Source organism: Pollicipes pollicipes, unplaced genomic scaffold, assembly GCF_011947565.3.
Source record: "Pollicipes pollicipes isolate AB1234 unplaced genomic scaffold, Ppol_2.1 Scaffold_4219;HRSCAF=4965_pilon_pilon_pilon, whole genome shotgun sequence".
NCBI classification, from domain to species: Eukaryota; Metazoa; Arthropoda; class Thecostraca; order Pollicipedomorpha; family Pollicipedidae; genus Pollicipes; species Pollicipes pollicipes.
In genome coordinates this window covers 16213647-16240371 of record NW_023596448.1, presented here as the reverse complement: position 1 = coordinate 16240371, position 26725 = coordinate 16213647, and the positions used below count along the sequence as shown (strand labels likewise).

Below are 26725 nucleotides of genomic sequence, written 5' to 3'. Positions count from 1 at the left end.
GCGTCCCAACAGCACATTGGGCCCCACGAGAAAACGCAAAGAGATCAAGGGCACCGTGGAGAGCTCCTCAGCGATCAGATTGACCCGGCAAGTGGACATGCCGGCCCAGGTACCCAACAGCATAATGCCTCTAGATGGCGTGATGAGCCCTAAAATTTCCCAAAGGAACACTTTCTCAATTAGCGAAGAATAACCTTTGCTTGCGTATAAACTCTTTAATTTTGCTAACAATGGTCCTTGGTCGTCTGTAGGCCCAAAGGCATCCAAGTGTGTTGTTTCTGTTGTGCGAAAACTGCGTCCGTCAGACTGGTTAAAGGCCCCTTCGGAGCCCTTAGGTCACCTCGGCATGGTCCATTGGGTATGGTCCCGTGCCTCCCCTCCCCCCCCCGCCAACCCTCTGCATCCGCCGCCAACCCTAGCAGCTGAATAGATGGGGCCCGCCAAGAACATAGGGTCATCCATTCAAATAAGAAATACTCACGACGTATTGTGTAGGGCTCCGAACGATCGAGTGCGCCCGAGCGGGTTAACATGTAGGGCGCCTGTCAGGAGCGTAGGGTCCTCCATTCGGATGAGAAGCACCGAAGACCCTATGTAAATGGCCCCAGAATGATGAAATGTGCCCGAGCAGCTGATCAGAAAGGGCCCGACGTGGGCGTAGGGCCCCCTCCCATTGAAATAAGAAGTACCCAAAGCCCAGTGCGGTGGGCCCCCGAAAGATGGAGTATACGCAAGCAGATTATCAGGTGGCCCAGACAGGGGTGTACTGCCCTAAATTCAAATGGCAAGACCCAATATATAGGGCCCTCGAACAATTCGGTGTGGCCAAAGCAGTGCCTGGTCCCGGCAGGTGCGCAGGGCCCTCCATTGACATGGGAAGTACCCATGACACAAGGTGGAGAGCCCCAGGATTTTTGGGTGGGCCCGAGCAGATAAACAGATGGGGCCCCGGCAAGAGCGTAGGGGCTTCCGTTCAAATATGAAATACTTGCGAAATGTTGTAGAGGGCCCCGAATAATCGAGTGCGCCAGAGCAGGTTGACAGATAGGGCCTCCGGAAAGAGGGGATGACCTCCATTCAAAAAGGAAATACCCCAAACCAGGTGTAGAGATCCCCCATGATTGAATCAGATGACCCCGATAGGAAGAGAGGGCACGAAATTAAAACACCAAAAATCAATGCGCAGGGCCCCCCGAGCAATCAAGTGCGGCCGAGGAGGCGAACAAAAGGGGCCCCGACAAGTGCGTAGGGCCCCATTCAAATAGCACGTGCCAAAGGCCCAATGTAGAGGGCCCCCGAACGATGGAATGTGCCCGAGCAGGTTATCAGATAGGTCTTCACAAGAGCGTAAGGCCCCCATTCAGAAAAGAAGTACCCAAGACGTAGTGCGGAGGGTCCCTGAACGACTCAGTGTGCCCAAGCAGGTCATCAGATGGTTCCCCGACAAGAGTGTGGGGCCCTAAGCAAACAAGTGACAGAGAGTTGGGAACACCTCAGACCAATGCGGAGCGCGCATAAGCATATCGCGAGTGTGTCGGTAGGTTAACCGAAACCCACGTTAAGGGCCCCTGAGTAACCGAGAATATCCCGACAGGTTAAGATATGAGACTCCGGCTATAGCCCACAGAGTGTCTCTGGCGAATCAGAATAATCCGTGGAACGGCCCGTGATTGACAAGAGTGCCCCGGCACGCTAACAGGAGGGACCCCAACGACAGCGCAGGGCCCTCCGAGCAAATTCAAAGACGTGAAGGGCGACATGGATTTTTTAAAAAAATAAATTTATCCCGAATGGCTTGTATGGGTGATTTCGGATTCAGAGTACCTGCTAAGCATAGCTTGTTGTGTGTACTCCGAACCCACCACCCAAGCGTGCCGTCCAGTTCAACAGCTAATTTTGCCTCCGCCCTTTCGCCGGACAGGAATGCGGAGGGTTTTACGTGCCGCACAATGCTGCGACACGGCCGCCTCGGGTCTGGGTTGAGCCACATTGGCCAGTTGCCAGCTGGCCTTTCCGTTTCAGTCGGGTCAAACAATGCGCCCACTCTGGGACTCGTACCCAGTGCCGCTGGATTACGAGTCCAGCATCTTTCCCCAAGACCACGGAGGCGGCAATGCTCCTTAACGATCGAAATAATACTGCAAGTAGGCGTAAAGGTCCCCCGGAAACAGAATGGGCCGCTAAAAAAGCTAGACAGTGTAATAAGGATTAAAACTTCCAGTTCACAGCTTTTCCAATCATTGAATGATTTTTTTGCGACTTCCCATAGGCCCTTCACTTTTCCTTACAACTGTTCTTGATCGCCTGGAAGTCTAAAAATTCCCGTTTTGTTGCGTTTTGTGTTAAAAAACCGCACCTGCTCGGCCAGCTATGGAGCCTCCTAGGAGCCAATGGGCCCCTTCGAGGTCCAAGGGGGGGGAGGGGGGCATGTCTCCGTGCCCCATCCCTCTGGATCCGCCCCTGGCGAGACCTCAGGACAAGTTGCGCCTTATATGAGCACTGGTTAGTGCCACTGCAGCACCGTCAAGGCGTAATAAGCATATTAGTTTTAGTCATTTTCGAGCCCAAATTATGCTGCCGACGATTTGTAACAGCATCACGCTTCTTCCCTTCAGTGGTGACCACCGTCGTCATAACAACGATCGTGCGCACCTTTACTGGTGTTAACAAAAGAACGTTTCTGGTTGGCCCAGCGGGTAAGGGCCTGTTACCGAGGAGTACATTGGTTGAAGTTTAAACCAATGCGTGAGATGGTCCAAATCACATTTCCGTTCAAAAGCCAAAGTACGCCTCGAAAAGAGCAAGTGTGGCAAACGCGATAAGGGAAAAATCAAAGCCATAGTATAATATTTCATTGAATTCGCGAGACCATGGTTTCTTGTTTGCATGTATTTTCTATAAACAGTGTTTCAAGCTTTCGTAGCACTTATTACACTAACGATGTGATATTTCAGCTTGTTACAAACAGGACAGAACACGCACGTTGGAAAAAGCAAGTCAAATGACAGGTTTTGCTTTCATAATGCAGTGGTCAGCAGCGAGTCAAATCAGATTCCTTCCGCAGGGAAGGAATCCTACTTCAAATACAAAGCTATTCAGAAGAATTGCAAGAAAGCTGGTACTACTAATCAAGTCCTAGGTGTCTGATATAACAATAAGTGACAAGTACAAAAAGGTGGGATGCTCCCTTTAACCGCGGTGCCGCTCTCTCGCTTCCAACCACTGCCGGCGCTCCTGGCCGCATTTTAAGTTAGTGCAGCCAATGGGAAGGGGCTCGTAACCCCTTTGGTCCGCATATTTAAGTTAGGCTCTTGACAGTAAGTTCAAAACGAAACTGCGCTTTACCTTGGGCGGTACTTACAGCAAGGTCCATCACCATGGAGAAGATACATGTGTAGGGCAACAACACTAGCTAGCTGCTGAATATGTTTACATTCACATCGAGCAAATACAGCAAGGAGAGGTTTGCAGTGTGAGTGGAGCAAATTTTTCAGAGACGCGCACGAAATCCTGGTCCGCCCAAATGAACGACTAGAATGCTGTGGAGTGTTTTTGTGGTTTGCCCTGTAACTGTGGGGTCCGTTGCTCAACTAGACCTGCATAGCACTGGACGGATTGCAAAGACGAGCTTGAATTCTGCATTCATCCACAGTTTCATGAAGTGCAGTGTTCGTGCCTCGTTCAGCCAGCATAATATAAAAACATTTTAAGCCAAATAGTTCAGTTACGATGCGTTTTATACCTTGGGAAACAAAGAAATATATCGCTAAAATTTACATGGGTTCCATGCAGCCAAATTTTCAATGCAACGTTTTAAGTAACTTTTTAAAAACCGGGTGTTGACGCCAGGCTTTCTATCTTGAATACCTAGCGCAATGTTGTGAGAAACATTCCAATATTGCGGGAGCCCAGCCCGACAGTGAGGGGGGGGGGGGGGGAGGGGGCGACCAACATGAGGGGATGTCATAGCCCTCCAAAGAGATACAAAGTTTCACCCGTGATTGTTACGTTTTGTTAACAAATACATGTGTGAGATCGACGTGTGCCGTAGAATGACTGTAGGCCATGTTCTAAAGAAAGTCCAGCCAGAATCCTCAATCTCTCCCATCAGTCTTGAAAACTGTATTTCTGAATAAGTCCGTTCTGATTTGCCTGCCATCACCAGCACGGGCTGAAGTTCAGAATCGGCTGCCATCGACTCTATACCGTACATTCGCACGTTTACATGTTCACTTGGGAGCGACTGGCCTGGCAAGTTGTGCCGCCTGGCTCGCATCACCTTCGGCCGTCACTGTCAGCAGCTGCTTCATGTGAGCCCCGTGTCCGTCTCAGCTGCTTCATGTGAGCCCCGTGTCCGTCTCAGCTGCTTCATGTGAGCCCCGTGTCCGTCTCAGCTGCTTCATGTGAGCCCCGTGTCCGTCTCAGCTGCTTCATGTGAGCCCCGTGTCCGTCTCTGCAGCTTCGCTCCTGCAGCGGCATGCTCTTTAACCGCAGCGTTGCGGGCCAGACTGTGAGCCAGTGGGCACGAAATCGCCAAATGAACGACTTCGTCTACCTTGACATCTCAAGCGGTAGATGTACAAACCCGTCTACACCGATATCTCAAACGGCAGATGCACAAATCCGCTACCCCAATGTCTCAGGTGGTAGATGTACAAATCTGTCTACCCCGATATCTCAAGTGTTAGACGTACAAGTCTGTCTACCCCAATATCCCAAGCGGCGGACATACAAACTCGTCTACCCCGATATCTCAACCGGTAGATGTACAAATCTGCCTATCCAGATATACTCGAGCAGTAGATGTGGGGGTCCATTTACCCCGATATCTCAAGTAGCAGGTGTAGGAGTCAGTCTTCCCCGATGTCTCAAGCGGTGGATGAACAAATCTATCTACCCCGATATCTTAAGTGGCAGATGTACAAACCCGCCTGCTCCGACATATCAAGTGGTAGATGTACAAATCTCTCTACCCCGACATCTCAAATGGTAGATGTACATGTCTGTCTACCCCGATATCTCAAGCGGCAGATGTGCAGATATGTCTACCCCTATATTTCAACCGGCAGATGTACAAATCAGACTATCCCAATATCTCAATCGGTGGATGTACAAATCCGCCTACCACGATATCCCAGCGGCAGATATACAAATCAGTTTGCCCCGATATCTCAAGCGTTAGATGTGCAGATACGTTTCCTCCGCTATATCAAGCGGTAGGACGCGATCTGAGCTGTCAGAGGAGGCCAGCTGCCGACGCTTCACTGAACTGGTCCGCACCGACACCAGCCTCCAGTCCCTGCCAGCCGGACACACAGCTTCAGTTGACAGCGAAGGCCAGCTGGGGCGCCGTCCTATAACTTGTTAGGCGTAAATCGTGCACACGCATTAGCTGCGGGCACCGTAGCACTGAAATCACGTGTCTCCAATTAATCCGCACACGTGTGACGGTGCCGCCCTAAGGCCACCGCCAGGCAGCACCCCCATATGCAGAACTTTGCAAACAAAACAAAACGAACAAAAAGATCGTTTCAGGGATGTAACCTCATTTATTTCTGAAATCAACGCAAGTCGTTCACAGTAATCAAACAGTCGTGCATTTTACATTCGCCGTCTCTAACACCGACATTCCCCTTTTCGGTGTGATTCTGGCAGCTGGGTTCTTCACGAAGCATTGGCATCGGCAACAATACAACATTCATACGATTGGTAAAACGATAGTGCGAATAACGCATGTGCAAACATAACAACACACAGCGAATCTCACACGAAACAATCGCCCGCCGCTAGATGGCATCCCTGTACCCATATGCGACAGCGCCACCGTTTCAATCGTACGCCCAGACTTGCAGCCTGGTGGCCAGACCCCGCCCTGAGACATGACGGCATCTGCTGGCCAGACCCCGCCCTGAGACATGACGGCATCTGAGTGGCCATCTCAGCCTGGTGGCCAGACCCCACCCTGAGGTATGACGGCATCTGGTGGCCATCTCAGCCTGGTGGCCAGACCCCACCCTGAGGTATGACGGCATCTAGTGGCCATCTCAGCCTGGTGGCCAGACCCAACCCTGAGGTATGACGGCATCTAGTGGCCATCTCAGCCTGGTGGCCAGACCCCACCCTGAGGTATGACGGCATCTGCTGGCCAGACCCCGCCCTGAGACATGACGGCATCTGAGTGGCCATCTCAGCCTGGTGGCCAGACCCCACCCTGAGGTATGACGGCATCTAGTGGCCATCTCAGCCTGGTGGCCAGACTCCACCCTGAGGTATGACGGCATCTGGTGGTCATCTCAGCCTGGTGGCCAGACCCCACCCTGAGGTATGACGGCATCTGAGTGGCCATCTCAGCCTGGTGGCCAGACCTCACCCTGAGGTATGACGGCATCTAGTGGTCATCTCAGCCTGGTGGCCAGACCCCACCCTGAGGTATGACGGCATCTAGTGGCCATCTCAGCCTGGTGGCCAGACCCCACCCTGAGGCGGAATCTGTCATAATCGTAAGAGAAAGAAGGTGCCGACATAACGTGACGCAAGTCTGAACATGGCAACACCAAACATTGCCATTTTGTCCCACACGAGATCAAAGCAACATCAGCCGACCGCACTACCACACGGCAGCGGTCGTGACCAGGAACTTCACATCACACGTGACGTCATTAGCCAGCGGTGACGTCATGGCGTGTAAGGCGGCGAGCGACCCAGCTCGCCACTCAGCAGGGCTGACGACGTCACACGACAGACAGCGACTGCGTCCCGGCCGCTCCTGAGCACTCGCTGGCAAGTCGGGGCTACAGCGGCGCCCTGCCGGCACTGTTATTTCTACAGGCGCCTCGGACACTCCCAACGGCATTCGGAAGCACCCGGGCGCTTCACGAGATGGGCGGGCAGCATGCTCCGAGACTCTCCACCATCGCCGCAGTGGTCACCCATCGCTCCTGAGAGTGCGGGAGCCTGGCCAGCCAGCACAGCCCACCGGCGCCGGACGTCCACCGGCCTGCTTAGCTGGACACGGCCGCGGAGTCGGGCTTCAGCGGACCCGCGACCCGCCACCGAGGGGCCACCGCTGCTGCCACCGAGGGGCGGCCGCCGCCGCCTTCGGAGGGTCGCCGCCGCCGCTTCCGAGGGCTCACCGTCCCCACCTCAGCAGGGCGCGGCGCCGGCCGGCCGGCTGCGCGCCTTCCGGTGCGACTGCATGACGAGCGTATACTGCCGCTTGTCGCGCTCGTACCGGTCCACGTATATCTGCGAACGGTACGCGCAGTGTGGCAGCGGACTTCGGACGAGGGCGGCGAGGCGGCGAGCGGCTGTGCTTGAGTATAGCTGAACAGGCATGTGAGGTTTTCAGCGGAGGTTACTCTTCCACGAACCTACGTCATCACGCTTACTGATGAAAGTTTCTTTCACTGTTTTCTGGGCACCTAAACCCATTGTGTCCCTCGACAACTTTCGAGCTGGTCTGCTTCTCTCAATGTGAAAGAAATGAGAGTTGACGAGCTTAGTGAAAAAGTGTTCCAATGAAGTTCAGAGGGAAGTGGTTGCATGCTTCACAGCCCTACTCTGGACATTCAGGGTGATGTCGTGCGTGTAATAATAGTTGCAAGCAATTCGACAACGAGCCAGTCTTCAGTTATCAAGTGAATAAAGCTGAAGTTGTGTGTGTCTTCTAGATGGGGCATCTGTGGAGCGAGGGAAGAAGATCGTCTCCAGTTTCTAGCCGAGCATGCCTAGCAACCGTGACTAACCGAAAGTTGCGTCAGCTCGCTTGCAATCGACTCTTCTCCGATGGGATTTCCTGTCCTGCAATGACCCCTGCAGTCGATGGGTACTAAAGCAACAACACACGGCTCTATTGTGGGAAGGCACCCACTCCGGGGGTTTGTGTGAACATACTACAGGGATGGGTGGCACCCGCTTTAATGTGCCGTATCTGATACTGCGTCGTGCATGCTCTACTGGCCCGCCTCCTAAACGTCGCACCGGACCTGGGGTATCGTCTATACCGCGCGTGGAGAGGGGAAGGGGAGGGAGACGGCATCTGCTCTGGCTCGTCACTCTCTCTGTTGGGTGGCGCCCAAATTTGAAGCGTCCATGAACCTGCTTTTTGTCGTAAGACATGGGACTCCAATTGGCAGCCAGCTGCTTCGTCAAGCCCTGTTTGCTGAGACCGCCAGAGTTCTGTGGACGACATGACAACGGAACAGCGTCGACCATGCAAACCGAGTGTGCTCAGCGGTTCCTATCGACACTGTCGATTATGCGCAATGAGTGTGCTCAGCAGGTCATATCGATGCTGTCGACTATGCGCACTGAGAGTGTGCTCAGCAGGTCATATCGATGCTGTCGACCATGCCCAATGAGTGTGCTCGGTGTTGTCCGCGTGGGCGAGTGTCACTCGGGTTCGCCCCACTGTCAACAAATATGATTGGTGTTTCATGTTTTAGGCCCCACACGCACACGACTCGGAATCTTAACGGCAAGTGTATTTCGGTGCTGACACACAAAATAAACAAAAAACGGGCTACCAAATCCATGCATAACTTTCCCTTTATGAAGGGAAGTGATGTAGATACCTTGCATCCCAACACCTCCCTCCAAGACGTTTGCGGAAGGGAAGACGCCGGACTTCTAACATGAGTCCAAGGTTAACACATAAGCGTGACTTCACGCTTAACGCCTTAACGCGACTAGAAATATAACTAGGCGGAATGAGCTCAGGCTGCGGCAAAACAAGAAACACACGAGGGCTGCCGGCTGATGCGTAGAGGGGGAGGGGGAGGGGTCGTTCACACATACCTGTATGTCGGTTCTGACCACCCGATGGACAGACGCTGTGGTCGGCGGCGAATCCTCGGCTCCCGCTGGGGCGGGGGCGGGGGCGGGGGCGGCGGTGACGTCGCAGGCGCCGGGTCCGTGATGGGCGTGATGTCAGACGCAACGCGCGTCTGGTCGCCGGCTAAGCTGGGTGGCGAGGCGGCAGCGACGTCCGGAGACCTAACCGTGCTCGACACCGGGTTTGACCACCGGACAGATTGCCGCCGAGTGGGTCGAAGGGATCGGAGCGGAGGTGGCGGCGACAACATAGGCACCGGCGCGGTGTTGGCGGGTGTGTCAGCCGCGGGTCGTGGCAGGCCACCGGCCAAGCTGGGCGACGCGCTGTCATTGGCGACCTCTGGCTCGGCGGTGCTCAGCGCTGAGCGGTCCTCGTCTCCGGCGTCATCGGGGCACGTCAGGTGCTCACTGGGCAAGGCGCCGGCGGCGCCATCATCTGGTCCATCCACTCCGTGATTCTGACCGTCGCTGGTCGCCACATTGTCCTCCTGATTGCCGGCGCTGGCGATCAGGGGTTGAAACGGGCGGAGGAACCGACGATTCCCCCAGAAGATGCGGCCGCTCGGTAACAGGACTAGGTAGTCACGCCGCGATCCGACGCCAGTGACGGTGCCGGTGCGGTCCCACAGATCAGAGGTCGGATCCTGGATGAGGACGCGCTGTCTGACCCGCAGCGGGCGGTGACACCCTCGCCGACTCGTCACACCGCTCTACGGAGCGCTCCAGAAGTTCTGCCGCCTTGGTATCGCAGTCGTCCGCGGCCTCCCGCCAGCGTTGAGCGAACGTACGGTGGTGCACCGGGACGGCTGAGCGCAGCGGGTGACCGTACAAGATCTGCTCTGGAGATCGGCCGTCCGTCCGCGGGGTGTTTCTCAGCTCCTGCAGACCGGCTGTGAAATCGTCCGTGTTCAGGTCTCCGCCGGCGGTGGTTTTCTGCACGAGCCGCTTGACGGCCTTGACGGCCGCCTCCGCGTGCCCGTTGGACTGCGGGTAGTGAGGTGTCGACTGTTGATGGTCCACACCCCACCGGCGGAAGAACTCACGGGTGAGCCGGGCGCTGAACTGGGGCCCTACGTCGGTCCTGATGTAGGCCGGTACACCGGTGGCGGCGAACATGCCGCGTAGGCTGCTCACCAGGTATCTGGTCGACGCCTCTCCGGTTACGCGTGACACGAATGGCCAGCCAGAGAGGCGGTCAACGTAGACCAGGAAGGTCCGTCAGGCCCAGGCAAAGTAGTCCACGGAGACGGCTTCAAACACTCGCGAGGGTGCCTTCTCTGTCATCATGGGCTCTTTCTGCTGACTGTGCAGGTGCAGTTGACATTTGCTGCAGGCGCCGATGAAGTTCGCCATGTCCTGGTCCACCCGGGGCCAGTACACCGCCTGCCGTGCCCGCCTCGTGGTCCGCTCGACTCCCTGGTGGCTGGCGTGAAGCTTCTGGAGAGTAGCGCGACGGAGGCACTGCGGTATTACCAACCGCCGGCCGCACACCACCAGGCCGTCATCCACCACCAAACAGTCTCGGAGGCCCCAGTAGGGGCCCAGCAGCGGGTGCAGCTGCGTCCGATGCCCTGAAAAACCGGTCAAGATGGCATCTTTCAGCGCAATCATCTCCGGGTCCTCCTCGGCGGCGGCGCGGAGTTCTGACAGTAGGACGTCCCGGAACGGGCTGGCGCCACCGTCGGTGACGGTGACGCCACTGATAAGCCTGGCGACCATGCTGGCGATCTGGTGACTGACGTCTTGTTCCGCTTCCTCGTCGTCAGGTGTTGGGCCATCGACGAGCGCTCGAGACAGCGCGTCTGGGATGGCGTGCAGCTTTCCCTGCCGCCAGGTGGCGACGAAGTTGAACTGGCTGAGTCGCTCCCGGAGACACTGTAGACGAGGGTTCTCGATATCCGCCATGCTCTTCGAGTTGAGAATGGGGATCAATGGCCGATGATCCGCCATCACCTCGAACTGCTGCATACCGCTGAGATATGTGCTGCATTTTCGGCACGTCCACGCCAGGGCCGGCAGCTCGAGTTCAGTCACTGCGTAGCGTGACTCCGGCTCCGACGGAGTCACGGAACCGAGAACCGAGTCTCCGGAACCGAGATCCGCACTGGATCAGGCGCCACCGGCTGACGGAGGCCTGCCCTGTCCTGAGGCCCTGTCCAGCTGACGGAGACGGAAGCCGACACCGCCGGCGCCGGCTGCGTCAGTCTCCAGCACCATCCGCCGCAGCGGATTGAAGAAGTCCAGCACGGTAGGCGACAGCAGCGCCATCTTCACGGCGGCGAACGCCTGATCGTGGGCCAGCGTCCATAGTCAGGCGTTCCGCGGCCGATCAGCTGACGGAGCGGCTCCGCGGCCGCGGTGACGTCAGAGGAGAAGGACCCCAGATGGTTGACCAGGCCGAGGAACGATCTCATGCCAGTGGTGTTGCTGGGCTTCAGGAACGACTTGATGGCCCGAATCTTCTTATCGTCAGCGATGTAGCCAGTCGAGCTGATGCTGTAGCCGCAGAATTCTACTTCCGCCTCCGCGAAGCAGCATTTTTTCGGGTTCAGGGTGCTCCCATGCTCTTCACACCGCTGAAGTATTTGGCGTACGTGCACCACATGGGCTTCATACTCAGAGTCATAGGCGAGCACATCGCCCACCACTTTGCAGGTGTTCGGGATGTCTCCCAGGGAGGCATCGCCGCGCTGGTCGTACACATCGCCTGAGCTGACGACGCCCATTGGGGCCCTCTTGTACCTGAAACTGCCGCACGGCGTGATGAAGGACCTGGTGGTAGCCGGCCTTGCTGTCCAGCCTGGTGAAGACAGTCGCCCCAGGCGTATTGCCGCCACCGCGTCCTGCGACGAGCGGACTGGGTGGGCCGGCCTCTTCACAAATCGATTCAGCTTCGTAAAATCGACCGTGAGGCGGCAGCCTGACACTGCACCACCTGGCGACCGCTTCACCACCGGGACGATGGGGTGACACCATGGCGTGGGGTGCTCGATGGGCTCTAAGATGTCCTTGATGAGGAGGTCGTCCAGCTGCTCTCTGACATCCTGTCTCCAGCAGAACGGAATGTTCCTCGCCGTCGATAGCGCATGGAGAGCGGCTTCATCCGTCAGCTCTATTCGCATCGGCTCCCCCAACATCTTCCGCGGAGGTGATTGGACGTCGAAGACGCGGGGAAACTCAGCCTTCAGTGCTTCAAACTGACGTTTCCGTTGCTGTGCCGAGGGGGCGCCACCGGTTCGCTGCCGTACTGAGGAGGCGCCACCTGTCTCCTGGTGTGTCCAGGTGGCGCCACCGGTGCTCTGCTGTGCCGGGGCGTCGCCGCTGGTTTTCTACTGTGTCGCGGCGGCGCTGCCGGTCCCAGCGAGGCGCTCCGACTGTGTTATGGGCAGTTCCATTTCTGTGTCTGAGGACGAGCCGGTTTCTCGCTGCTTCGACGCAGCCTCTTGCGCGGCGCCGTGCGCCGCCGCCACTGACACCGTCGGCCCTCCTTCTCCCCGGTAACGAGCGCTGGTACCCGGCGGCCAGCGGAGAGGGCGCCACGGGCAGTGACACAGCGGTGACATGCTGATCCGGTGACATGCTGATCCGATGACATGCTGATCCGGCGTCGGCTGGCGCGGCGGGCCGCTGCTGACCTATGGAATCTGCGCCGGGAAGCTCGGAGGGAGTATGCTGAGCTCCATGCAGTCGTGCCAGGACAGCAGAGGGCTGTGCAGACTGCGAATCACGGACACATCCACTGTCCTGATGACGTCACCCAGCTGCAGTGTGACGCTGCCGGTGCCGACACACTCCATTTCCCGGTTGTCGGCGTTCAGCAGACGGGTGACTGGCGGCTGAAGGTCCTCACCACGCAGGCCCATCTCTTCCGCGCTGCGAAGCCGTTGGGCTGAGGTCTCAGCTCCTGTGTCCGGCGTCCTTTCCGTCTCCGACACGCCGCCGTCCGCGCGGCGCAGCTGCAGGCGCACGCGGGGTCCGATGGGCCATGTGTCCTCGTTACAGCATGTCAGCTACGCGTTCCGTGCGTCGGATTGACGGCTCGCGCTCCGAGCTCACTTGAGCGTGCGCCTCCAGCGACATCCGCCGGCGCCCGCCCGTCGACCTTGCACGGCCAGGCGTCGGTGTCGATGGACCGCCGTCACGACCGGCCCCGGTGGGACACACAACGGTGAAGTGTCCCACTTGACCGCAGGAATGGCATCTCCGGGACGCCGCCGGGCACGTTGCACCGTCGGTATGGGGCCGCGCACCGCACCTCCGACATGTCGGCCCGGTCCGGCCGTCTGTGCTCGAAGCGCTGGGGCTGGGGCTGCTAGGACTGACCGCTCGGCTACGCGACCGGCGGTAGCTCGAGACCTTTAAAACCGCCGCCGAGACGCCTATTGCCGTGCTGCTGTTCGCTACATTTTCCGACGTCCGGCATTTGTCGATGGCCTTGCGCAACGTCAGGTCGGGCACCTCCAGCATGCGGTGGCGAGCCCCCTCGTCGTTGTTGAGGACCATCAGCCGGTCGCGCAGACGATCGTCGTAGCAGGCTGGGCAGAAATCACAAAACGCAGCGATCTCACGGAGGGCGCACAGATTTGGTCCACCGCCTCTCCGCGCTCCTGTACTCGGGTATCGAAATACCGGGGATCCAACACAGGATTTTGTTGCCGCCGCAGATGCGCGAGCATTGCGGTGATATTCACATCAATGTCCTCCTCGGTCGTGGATATGGGCAGACTGAAACGCACGACTCTCAGCCACTCGTCGTCCAGTGATGTCAGCAGCGTAGCCCGCTGCTCGGCGGGCGGCAGCTCCGATAAGCGCTCGGAGACGCGGAACTCCTGGAACCGGTAGCGCCATGTATCAGAGTCCCGCAGGGATGCAGAAGGCGGCAGCCGCGGCGCAGAAACAGTGGATCGCCGGCGCGGCAGACCACTGCTGGCTGTTTCATTTGTGGCGCGTTGAGTCACCTGGCTCGCTGGCTGCGCGGCGGCTATCCCAGGTGACGTGAGTCGCGTCATTACCTCGGTCATCTGCTGCTGTTGCTGCATAACCAGCTGTGCCAGCATATCAACTGTGGACGTCTTGTGTTCCTCCGCGGCGGCCTGCATGGGCTGTAAAACCGCTGGCGGCGCCTGCGCCGCCGCCACCGCCGCCTCCGCCACTTGCGCTGCTGCCGGCTCGGCGTCCGGCGGATGCTGCGCCGCCATAATGGAGTTTTCCAGCGCAGGATCGTGTCCGGCCGACTGCGCCATGTTGTGTCCGCGTGGGAGAGTGTCACTCGGGTTCGCCCCGCTATAAACAAATATGATTGATGTTTTATGTTTTAAGCCCCTCACTCACACGACTCGGGATCTTGGCAGCAGCTGTGGTTCGGTGCTGCCACACAAAATTAACAAAACAACGGACTACCAAATCCCTGCATCACGTTCCCTTTATAAAGGGAAATGATGCAGATACCTTGCATCCCAACACTCAGCAGTTCATATCGATGCTGTCGACTATACGCACTGAGGGTGTGTTCAGTAGGTCACATCGATGCCATCGACTATGCGCACTGAGAGTGTGCTCAGCAGGTCACATCGATGCTGTCGACCATGCGCACTGTTAGTGTGCTCAGCAACGATTACGATCCACGGTGGTATAGTCCCAGATATCCGGACCACCACTTGCTTAAAGTAAAGGCCTCATGTCCCGTCTAATACGGGCGACCACCGGATCGTTTCGGGTAAGTTTTCCACAGCCTTCGCCATTTCGCGTGGTTGTCGACGAGACCCCTTCATTGCTGCAGCCGCCGCCAATGAAATAAAACACATCGCCAACATACCGCACGTCGCCCTACGTATACAAGCCGACAATCTCAGCATCACTTCAGTCACATTAGCCCGTCCGCTAGGTCAGTCCGAGTCTCACCGGTTCCGACGGCTCGTCGGCCCGCTCAGGCGGCGGCGGTGCCGGAGCGGGCGCCCGCAGCGCCGCCGCCCGGTAGTCGTCGCCGTGCTGGTGCAGCCGGTCGGTGACCAGCCGGCACTCGCGCCGACACCGGCGCACCAGCCGCTGCACGTGGTACACGCGGCTCATCAGCCGCCGGTTCTCCTGCGGCGGTGGCGCAGCCGGCCGGCCGGTCATGTGGGGTAGTCCGGAGCGCCGGGGACAGAGACCGCGGGAGGCAAAGGCCATGGACGAGAGAGGCTGATTGGAGAAGGGGTGTGGGTTATCAGGGAGGGTAAGACCACGAAAAAGAAAAGTGCGGCGCGGGTGAAAAGACCAAACGCGAGCAAGACAATGCCAGTGATGCTGAGAAAATGAGAAAACAAGGCTGAGAATGCGTCTCGAAGGGCGGCAGTCCAATGCTAAGCCGCGACTGCAAACCAGCGAAACATACCGGAGCTTTCAGTTTCAGCCTCACCAGCTGGTGGCTGCGCGCGTCCCCCACCACCACCGTCCACTCTGAACACCTCCAGCAACAGCCCCACAGTGTCTCACTATGATCACCTCCCGCAACAGTCCCAAAGTGTCAGCTACTGTGAACACCTCCAGCAACAGCCTCACAGTGTCTGTCAGTGTGAACACCTCCAGCAACAACACCACAGTGTCGGTCACTGTGAACACCTCCAGCATCAGCCTCACAGTGTCTGTCACTGTGAACACCTCCAGCAACAGATCCAGTGGTCACAGGTCCGCAGCCACCCTGCCGCCCAGTGTACGGTGCCAACACTGACCTGCTTCACAATCTGACATCGGTGCTTCAGAGCTACTTGCGGTGATAGGGATCGGAGAGGACCATCGACGAGACGTGCAATGACGCCACGAGAAAGGGCTAACCACGAGTGCATAACGATATTTGGTACAGCAAACACTACTATTTACCAGAAATTTCGCGCAGTCAACTCGACAGCACGCATATCAATGCTCGTGTCATCATATCTGATGCTTGCTTCAGGATTTTCAAGTGTGAAACATTCCCCTTAAGCTTATGTTCATCCTACCTTTAATCTTCAAGATTTAGTTAGGGGCATCCTATGGCACAATTACTGAACAATGCAATCTGAGGAAATGAACTTTCAACGCCAGAACAATAATTATTCTGAAAAAATCTCGCATTAATGGTACATTATGTCATGGATGTCATGGATGTCTTTATCCACAAAACGAAAAAAACGACAAAACAGGCATTCTACGCATTATTTCCAGTTCCGTCACCATATTTTCGGCCGTCCGTTGGCCATCGATTTGTGCGACCGCTGAGCAGACACCGCGCAACCTATGGAGACCGGAACACCGGTAGTCGAGGTTTTTGCTGTTAAGGTTTGCAAGCGCCAATGTTCAAAACTCCGTCACATAATTGTTCTCACTAATCGGTTCTGACCGAATGTGGATAATCTACAGGCAAACATTGGCTGACCAGTTGAGTTAAAGTTTTGAACCATTTCGATCTGCAAGCTACATTTACAGGCTCCTCAATGCCTCTGTGGAACCAATATCCAAACTTTGGCAAAGCTTCAAAATTCTACCAGTTCACGAAACAATCTACTGAATCATTATTGAAGGTGGAGCGTCGACGACTATTTCTAAGCAGTTCTGCCTGATTTCTTCAGGTTATTGAATTTAAAATTAAAACAGAGTTGATATCGCGGTAGCCTCTGGGTTCTGTTTCGACCATGTCAGGTAAAAACAGCATTATGACAAAGAAGGCTATGTCCGGCATGAACAAGTGAGTCACATCTGGCGATTTTAGCTTTTTTGGGGGGGCGGGGGTCACCGTCACCGTCATCATGAGGAGCCCTTTGTCAATCCTAAGCCACCACCGCCTTGCCAGGAAACTGGCTCCTCCCCCGCGGCGTGAGCATGTATGTGGCACGTGCTTTGTGACATCTTTGATGGCTATTCCTAATGCTGTGCATGGCTGACATTTGATTCCGAGGACTTGGTAGTAAAGAGAGCCTGTTGTATGTACATTGAGCCATTCACCAAACGGCACGGATACATTTGCATCCGGGCCTCGCACCAGCCAGGACTACGCGTAACTGAGCATGCGACACAATGTCAAGACACCGTCTCCCCGGATCAGGCCGTCTCTATCTGGCAAGTGGTCAGGTAATCTGTCGATGTCAGCCACGCCAAACAAGGCGCTCGCTCTTTACCACATGTCCAGCGTGTCCAGATGTCCATCTCCTTCTCTCGAGGCCGCACCGATCTGCATGTCAACCTCGCACAACTCGATTCGGCGTTTCCAATGGGGACAGCCGGCGGCCGTGCCCGGCACGCCGCGCAGCCGCGCCGCACGCGCTCGCCGCCCGATCCACCACCGACCACCCGCTCGCATCGGTGGTGGTCCACCACTCGCCGCCCGCTCGCGAGCATGGCAGCGTCGCGAACGGTGCTTGCGTGGCTTGCGCTGCCGCTGCTGCTGGTGGCCGGCGCCGGCGGCTCACGGTTGTATGGCTTGGGCCGGTGGCGGGAAGAGCTGCGCTTGGAGGGCGGCGAGCCGCTGCTCGAGGTCACGCTCGCCAGCCGACTGCAGTGTTTGCTGCGCTGCGCGGCCACGCCCGCCTGTCAGGCGCTGCAGTACGAGCCGGCGCCGGCCGGCATGCTCCAGTGTCAGCTGCTGACGGAGCCCGCTTGCTCGGGCCCCGCCAGCGCCGGGAGGAGGCTGGTGGCCGCGCCGGGCATACGCTACATGGACGTGTGGCCCGAGCCGCGCCGGGCGGCGGAGATGGCCGGCCCGCTGTGGCAGGGGGTGGGGTGCAGGGAGCGGGGCTACTGTGACGTCCGTTGCGCGGCTGCCGCTGTCGGCGACTTCTGTCCGACCTCTGACCTCCACTGCTCCGCCCTGCCACCGGCCGACCGAGCCCGCTGCGTCAACAACACTTGCCAGCTGGACCCAAACTTCTGGAAAATCAGCGAAATGACGCCCGTGATCCTGCCCAAGTGGCAGCTCTGGACGGTGGACTCTCATCTCACCAAGCTGAAGACGATCCAGCAGGGAGTGTGCTCGCTGCGGTTTGACCTGAAGGTAGAGGCGGTAGGTGACATGAACATCACCATCACTCAGCCGGACAACCATTTGGGCAACGGCCGTGACTTTGGACGTGAGGCGTTCGTCTTCAACATCGGGGGCGTGGCCAACGGCGAAACAACGCTTGTCCGCCGTCACTACCAAGAGGGCGAGTCGGTGCTCAGCACGACGCACACGCCGGACATCCTTGCCACGGACGACTTCCGCCGCTACCAGATCTCCTGGTGCGACGGAAGGATCAGTTTCGGCACCGACAGCCAGCTCCAACTCGTCACTGGCACCTTCTCCAGCACTGTCAGCATGCTTTTCGTCTTGCTGGACGTGTCGCCGGCGGCACGGATCGCGCACCTGAAGTTCGAGAGTGGCCTGGCCGACTCGTGGCTCTACACGGAAGCTGGCTCGTCTGCCGACCCGGAGTTCATCGCGCCCGCCAAGACGTTGCTCCTGCGCAAGCTGTCGTCGACGGCGTCCGTCTCCGTCAAGTTCGACGCTCGCGGCTACGAGAGCGTTTGGGTGTCGTTCCGCTCTGCGCTAGGACCCGCAGTCATCCACAACGTGGCCATCGGCGAGAGCGCCGGCAAGCTATCGGGCCTACAGGTTCTCGACGGTTCCGTGACGACACAGGTGGTCACACATACTTCGAACAGCTCCCTCCTGAACACGACCACGTTTACCGCCTTCGAGGTGAGCTACAGCGCCGGACACACGAGAATCCGGCGGGCCGACCAACTGCTGTTTGAGGGCACATTTCCGGAGCCGCTTCTAGTCAGCTACCTCGGCGTCGGCGGCGGCTGCTGTGGCATGAAGTACTTCCGGCTTGCCAGGTACGATCCGGTCTGGCGCACCGACGTCTGGAAAACGGGCGGCAGCGGCGGATTCAGCAACCTCGCCGACCTGGAGTAGACCTATCGCCGTGCCGAGTGGAGTGCCGGACATCTGAATACAAGTGCTGAGATTGCGCTGAACATACAATCATAAGCCAGTCTTCAATGCAAACGTTATGAATTTTGCTCCGGGTATTACAAAATTACTTTAATAAGCTCTGTCGAACTGTTGGTGTGTATTAGAGCTGCCACATTGTGAGGTTTGGAAAACCCGCACCGGCCCCGCACTCATATTTGAAAACCCGCCTCGCGCCACGGGGTAAATTTCCCCTTGGCCAAATGAGCTCGCTCAACATATCTCCATTCCAGTCGCACATACCTTATGATATCATTAGTGCCCAAACGAGAAGCTGTAACAAAGCAAAGAACAAATTCATCTCTTCATGTATGTTTTGTCATGGCTTACACCAAAAGACGATAATTTACATCCCAGGTGCACATACTTAACCTTGTTATAATATAAGAGCAGCCATAATATCCTATCATTCTACACACCTTTTCCCTCGCCTGCCCTTAATAAACTTCCTACTGGTCAATGGGCACAAAAATAACAATCTCTCCTACGCCATAGTCAAGGCGTGCAGCCAAAGCCTTGGCAAGGGGGATGCGCAAGGTTGATAAAAGGCCTCCTTGTAGTGAAAGAGTTATCTGAAAATCGTTGGATATGACCAACTTATGAATGAACGTAGGTTTTTATTTATTTTGTATTTTTGCCTTCTATAACTGGAACGGAAGTCAGAGACTGCCGTGACATCAATACTACCTGAAGTTTAGTCAATAAACTGAAAAATCATGCGTTTGACGATTGCATGAAATAAATCGCCGGAGCTCTGAATTTCAAAATGGCCCGGTGGACTCTTTTCAAACTGGTAGAAATCAAACACTTTGTCAGAATCTGTATCTGGGTTGTGCAGATATATCAAGGACTCCGCGAATATAAAATTTAGACCACAGTGGGTCAACAATGCGCATAAGTATGTCCAAGCAACGTTTGTCTGAAAATGTTAATCATTCAGTCAGAATCAATTAGTGATGCAACTTATGCTACGTAGTTTTCAGCATACGTGCTTGCGCAACTTACAATAAAAACCTTCGACGCCAGGCGTTGCAGTCCCTGAAGGCCATGCGACGTCGACCCTGCGGCTAACACCATGTCGTGGCTAACAGGTGGACGAAAATAATGTCGGATCTAAAAGAAGTATCTTTGAACGCTTTAGGATCTAAAATAGTACAGCTAGAGATATTCCAGGTCACCTGTTCGATTTTTAGATTGATGAGACTAACGGAGGGGCCTGGACAGCACCTCGAAGTGGTACTGGAATCTGGTGGTGGAACTAGAAGACCAAAAGCAGAATCACTATTTTTGTGTTGCTGTAACTATTTATCCGTTCAGAGGACACCTTCGAATTTAAAAGTCGTCCAGTCTGATTTTTAAACCTAACAAATTCATCAAAAAGACATTAAGAAATACTATTTTACGATGCTCGTTATCTGCGCAGGGCGCCCGCTGCCTGGCGTTACTTGCAGTCGCCAATGTGATTCGATTTTACCCAAGCTGCAACCCAGGCCATCGCTGCCCTTGCTCCCGAGATTGCGGGCGCGCAGGCTCAAACATTTCGACGTAATTTGTTTCACTAGTCCATTCTGTAAAGAGATGGACGCTCTGAGGCAAACATGGCATGGCCTTGTCGGTTTTTTTTTAGTTCACTCCGACACACTATTCAACGCTAATGAGGCACTTTATTTCTTTCCCGGTAAAGGCCCCCTTGAGAAGAACAGTACGGGGTACATGCATGTTTCAAGTCAAGGGCTAAAGGGCCATTCTGTCCCACAGCAGTGTGTCTTCTGGATGTCATTCTGGCGAGACGGGATTGACGGGATCCCCTGGCGGATCCCATCACATTGGTCCCCCTCCTGATCTGGGTGCCTTCTGGCCCGCGCAGTTGACCCCAGATCGATGCAGGGACCTTTATTGGCGCAGCAATATCCCTGATCCCCACAGATGCTCAAATAACTGGCACATAAGATACAGTTCGGCTTAACCGGCCCACGCTGGAGTTGGGTTGGAGGGCCCACACTCGATGCTGGGCGCCCTGACTGGCACAGTACCCTTCTATTGCCTCCAAATGAGCACTTATCATAAGTTCTCGTTTCCTTTCATGGTCAGAGGGGCCCGACCAACGCAAGAGGCCCTCTGTCATTCGTATTCCCGTCCCCGTTCCTTTGAGCAAATCTTCCCTTGACCGACTCGAGGCCCCTTGTTGGCACATAATGCCTTGTTACGTACTATGGACCACCGGCCGATACAGGAGCCCCGGCCAATGCAAATCGCGGGCCAAGCCTTGCCCGTGCTTGGAAAATGGGCCCCATGAGCTCAGACCAACACTGAACCGACTGTTTGTTGTTGGTGATCCCTGGCCGAAATAGAGGAACGCGTTGTCTCAGGGGTCTCAATGGGTGCAAAAGACTCTCTAACTGACATCTGAGATCACGATCCTATGGGTGGGGGGTCATTAATGTGACGTGAAGCCAGCCCTTCGGACCCTTTTTGGTTCCGAGAGATCCTTTGGCCTCTCTTCGGGCCCCCTCAAACAGCGCTCCGACTCGGGGCCACTTGCCGTCACAGGAGCCCTGTTGGGCACTGTGACCCCAGACTGACACGGGAGCCCCTCATTGTGTCAGGGACCCCGAACATTGCAAATCGTGGGCCCCGGCTTCGTTCCTGCTGGATAATAAATCTCAAGAGCTTGGACGGAGATGAAGCCGACTGTTCGGTGTTCGTGACCTCTGGCCGACTTAGACACTCGCGGTTCAGCGGTTCCTTAAGCGGTACTAGGGGGCCTCTGACTGATATTTTAGGTCACAACACTACGGACTGTGATTTTTTATGCCACCTCGAGCCAATCCTTCGGGTCCTTATTCTCTCCAACCCGGCCATTGATCATTGGTTCCCGTGGATAGCCCGGGCCCCCCTTTTGGGCCTCACCGCACTCTTCCCATGGTCGACTCGAGCCCCTTGCAAGAAAAGGACCTTCTGTTAGGGGCCGTGGTACCCTGATAGATACAGGGGCCGCGGACAATGTAAATCACTGGCCCCGGCTTTACAGCTGATTGGGAAGTAGGCTCTCAGGCCCATAACGCCACGGAGCCGGCTTTACGGTAATGGTGGTGCCCGACCGACATATCAGCTACATATCAATGTATCAACGACGCAATGTACGATGTATCGGTTAGGGGGGGTCCCCGATCAGCGTCAAGGGCCCTCTTACAGTTATTGGAGGGTCCGTCTCCGTAGGCCGGGGCCCCCTGAATAAGACGCCGACCTACCCTTTGTGCTCTTAGACCTCCCCCCCCCAATCGAGCCCTTGATGATCGGGCTCAGTAGGCCATTTTGGCTCTCCGGGCCTCCTCGAACACTGCCTCTGGCCGGCTCGGGCACTGGAGTCCGGCCCTGTGGACCGGGCCCCCGAATGCGACCGTCGGCGGCCTTTTGGGCTCTTGGGGCACTCAAATTAGGTCCTTAATCGTAGGTTATGAGCGGCCTCGAAAGTCTCCTCGAAGCCCTATAGGGGGGGGGGGGGGGGGGGAGCATGTGCATCCTGTGCCCCCCCCCCCCTGCCTGCGCTAATGCGATAGACAGTAGTAAGTACTTGAATGATGGCTGATTACGCTTGCCTGTGTCCAGTAATTGGACTTAGAGTTTAACTGTAAACCTGTTCCTTTAATGTTCGATTTATACTCATCAGGGTTTTACACGGAATTACGACAGGCCACGGCGTCTTCATGACACCTGGCAAGTCTACGACCGATGCTGAACGAACACCTAGTGTTTGGTGGAAAACGAGCGCCCCATATATAAAAGACGAGCGCCTCACGCATTGACCATGAACAGCTGATGATCCATACGAATGTGACTAGCAAATGTGAGCCCGTCCGTACGCCAGGTAAAGGCTGTTCTTAGATGTGCATCCAAACCCCTTGAATAGCTGGCGACATAGCCCAACGCTCGTCGATCCCCACGCGCCGCTTTCGTGCTTCGATGCGTTTGTTTTGAAACTTTGCTGGAATGGTTTGGTAATCTGTGCTGTCCTGTAGTTTCCCCCTGGCTAAATACCAGTTTGGTTTATGCATATAGAGGAAAGCATTGCTAGACAAGCAAACATAAGCTGCAGATAAGACCTGAGCAGCAGAAGAATGAATTGGTATGCTGTTGTGCATTTCCCAGAGATGTTTTGGAATTTTAAGGCTGGTCCACGCTTCTAATTCAACCTAAGCACTGGATTGTGTTCGATGCCCTGCGTAGTTTCATCCACTAGATGTCCTTACATACCATGGTATGCTTACATGTTTGCATACTGTGTTCTCTGTGACATTTGATTTATTTAATAAATAGTATGCAAAATTTAGGACTGCATTTTGTAAAATGTTTTTATTGTGGGCTAAGCAGGGACAAATACCTGAACTTGCTGCCCTGTTGGTTACAGGACAACTTAATTATGAAACACATCTTTCCTTTTTGTCATTTTTGTGAACACAATTTTTTACGCTTCAGAGCTTGTTGCCCACAGCTGCCATCTACTGGCGTATACCTTGTGGCTAAGAATACACGACTGGGAGATTTTCTACATAGAACACATGCCAGTACCCGCGTTGAAGCCAGCAATATCCGTTCAGAGCCGTACGGGCTTTTTAAGTCCTCGCGTACCTGCCAGCTCAAAAGTGTCAGCTCTAGTGTGCATCGTGCACGTCGCGAAGCCTGCAGGCAGAAATCACAGAGCATGAACATTCGGCATCTAACTACCACGGATCAAATGTGTGGCCGCAATTCACATTTGGTGGCCTCTTGCAAGGCAAGAAAGCTACCAGGCATATCTCAGCACAAGTGTGGCGCACCAGAAGGGCATAATTTCGAAAACGAGACTGCAACCATGATGAAAGATTAATCTGGTGCCTGCGGAAGATTCTACTGAAGCGCTTGGTTGTGCATATGGTTACTGGAGCTTCCCGTATCTTCTGGCAGTCTTGAAGTAATTTTTAGCAAAACACATATGTGACGAAAAACACTGCTAGCCATGATCAGCACGGACTGGACGCTGTAGTCGGCATGCATAGTGCACGCGTCGTAGGTATAGGGGCGTCAACAGTCTTTTTCTGTCTGTGGACGTCTTTTGACAGTTTTCTTCCCTGTCCTTCACCATCGTGGAGAGTGAGGGCAGCATTCGCCCAGTTTTCCAGGATGCCTTTCCGGACGACTTCAGATAATCACCAAAGGCCGGTTATCATCATGCTAATTTGCATGCAGCCCAAGTGCACGGGTGTCGAAGGAAAAGGGGTGCATACCCACTACGTGGTTTAATATAAATATTCTCAAGCTTTGACTACGAGCAGCATACTGTGATGGTTGGGATCAATGGGAAATTGTTTATATAAATATATAATCATTTTAAACACCCCTGCGGCATGTTTCGAATTAAACACCAAAGTGGTATGGCATGAAGTGAAGCAGTCAAAAGCTATTATTTCCGACATATTTATTTGAACTCGTGCACTACCGCGCCGCCTTCGGCCCTCATCACTGCAAGCAGCTTCACTTCAAAATGCTGGATCGCGCATATATAAGCGATATTTTCAACCATTTCTCCCCGGTGTTTTGGTCACAGCACATTCGTTGACTTTAAACATTTTCTCCGCTCGTAGTCCTTCTCTGGCGGCACATCCCACCAGTATTTATCCAGAGGGTAGAGGTCCGGTGATTTCAGCGATCATTCATCCTTGGATATGTATTTCATAACGTGCATTACTAGGAAGCTCTGTGTTACACTTCGGCTGTGATACCATCCCCTATCCTTTGCGTCAAACGGCTGCGGTGAGATGGTGCCACATTTCTCTTTACACGGTTACGGTGAGCTGGCCCCCCGTCTCATTGTTACACGACTGCGGTGAGATGGTGCCACGTATCTCTTCACACGGCTGCGATGCGGTGGCCCCCCGATTCTTTGTTACACGAATGCGGTGAGATGGTGCCACATATCTCTTCACACGGTTGCGGTGCGGTGGCCCCCCATTCTTTGTTACACGAATGCGGTGAGATGGTGCCACATATCTCTTTACACGGTTGCTGTGAGGTGTCCCCCCCCCGTCTCTTTGTTGCACGGATGCGGTGAGATGGTACCACATGCTTCTTTACACGGCTGCGATGAGGTGGCCTCCATCTCTTTGTTACACGAATGCGGTGAGATGGTGCCACGTATCTCTTTACACGGTTGCGGTGAGATGGTGTCTCGTCTAACGCACAGATGAATTATTCCTGTGGAAACAGTCGCTTAGGGTTGGGAAGGATCTGAATGTTTAGCAACTGAATGAAGGCTTTTCAATTCCCCTTGCAGCTTTTCGTGGATATATTAATATTTCCGTTCCAGCTTATCCAGGCTCTGGCTTCTTTCTGGCGCCGTAAACTCACATGTTTTGCTGGTTGACTGCCACATCAAGTGATAAGCCGTCATCAATGAAAATGACACAACACGATTGACACGATTAACATTCTCAGTCTTGGTCATACGGAAGATAAAGCTAGGTCTTACCCGCACGCAGACAGGGGAAGTTGACTTTTCCCCTATGGCTTTTCGAGTGCAGCTTAAAAAGCTACCGCTTGCGTCAGCGCCAAGTCTCCAGTATCTGTTCACCTGTCAACTTCACATATTTTGCGTAAACTTGGGGTTTTGATCTGCCAAGGTCAGGTGACCTGGGTAACGTTAAGGGGTCAATTTCTAAAAAAAGGTTGAACACGCATAGCATTTGAGCTTCACTTGTCAATTGCGCAACCTTGTTATGGTTATAGGCATTGATGGTACCTTTTAGCTTGCAGTGTCAGATTTTTGAAACAGGCGAGGTCAGTGACTCGAGGTGAGATAAATTGTTGCTACATTTTCGTAAATAATGCATATTTGTTCGGTATTTGTATGCGGTTCTGGTCATTGAATATGGGGAGGGGTACTAGTCCCACATGCGCCACCATCATATGACCACAGAGCCCATGAAATTGGCCTAGGTCATGACGTACCTGTATGCATGCCTCCTGCGAAACACACGCTGAGCTTTACATAGGCAGTTATATTAGGTGATCTTGTGAGCTGTACTGAAATGACAATGTATATACATTATATGTTATATATACATGCACATGATATCATTCTAAGGCAAAGGAAGTCACAATGGGTGACACGAGGACATGCAAGGTTGCATGAGGTCATCCAAGGTCAATGACCTCTTTTGTTAGAAGCGGAGAGACTAGATTAACAAATGCGACACGTGTGTCCGCCTCTATATTATGTTGGGGAAGATGATGACGTTCAGTTTCATGTACCATCGTGCCCGTTCTCAGTTTGTTACAAATACATTGCCAAGCGTCGAAGCGACTTTGTATGACGTGTACAGGAGCTATGCGATCTTCGGTACCCGTAGACATGCAACGCACTTTCTGATCACAGCCATGCATTGCACTGGCCACTTAGACTCGGCTAACACTTCGAATAACTCCATTTGAACGATTCATAAATTTGATCTAAGTTTACTTCAGCTGACCCCGAGGTTAGCCTAAGGTTGTATCTTTATGTCTAGAATAATTCTGTCCACAGCTGCAGCTAAAAATGATCTCAGTAAGAAGCACATTATGAAAGAAAACGAAAAGTAACGTTGTTGTAGGCTACCAGCAGACCAATTCTAAACAATGACCTAGCCTGACCTGATCTTTGTGGACAAGCAAAAATGATCGGAATGAGCTCCCCATAGTCGTAAGGCTTTTCTGTGCCTTTAATATCCGTGTTGCCGTGTAAATGTATTTTTAAACCGCATCTATCGGAACGACCATTTTTTCCTTTTGTGACCTCCAGTGGTCTCACAATTATCTAAGGTCCAAAATTTGGTGTGCATTTTTAATGATGTGACGTGACGTTCACAACGGCATGTTTGTTTTTCTCGTGCGACGTGTAGAAGTTGGAGGTCC

General features: G+C 54.6%; 2 protein-coding genes across 2 annotated transcripts; both read right to left on the bottom strand.

Annotated features, from left to right (window-relative positions):
- Positions 1 to 7143: 7143 nt before the first annotated feature.
- Positions 7144 to 9948, bottom strand: LOC119094929 (uncharacterized). The gene is made up of 3 exons (XM_037217839.1): positions 9526 to 9948; positions 9141 to 9320; positions 7144 to 7245 (listed from the first exon to the last, which is right to left on the bottom strand). Exons 1-3 carry the CDS (start codon positions 9946 to 9948, stop codon positions 7144 to 7146), a joined length of 705 nt encoding a protein of 234 aa, XP_037073734.1.
- Positions 9949 to 10050: 102 nt separating this feature from the next.
- Positions 10051 to 10800, bottom strand: LOC119094928 (uncharacterized). The gene has a single exon (XM_037217838.1). The coding sequence runs from the start codon at positions 10798 to 10800 to the stop codon at positions 10051 to 10053; it is 750 nt and encodes a 249-aa protein (XP_037073733.1).
- Between the last annotated feature and the right edge of the window lie 15925 nt (positions 10801 to 26725).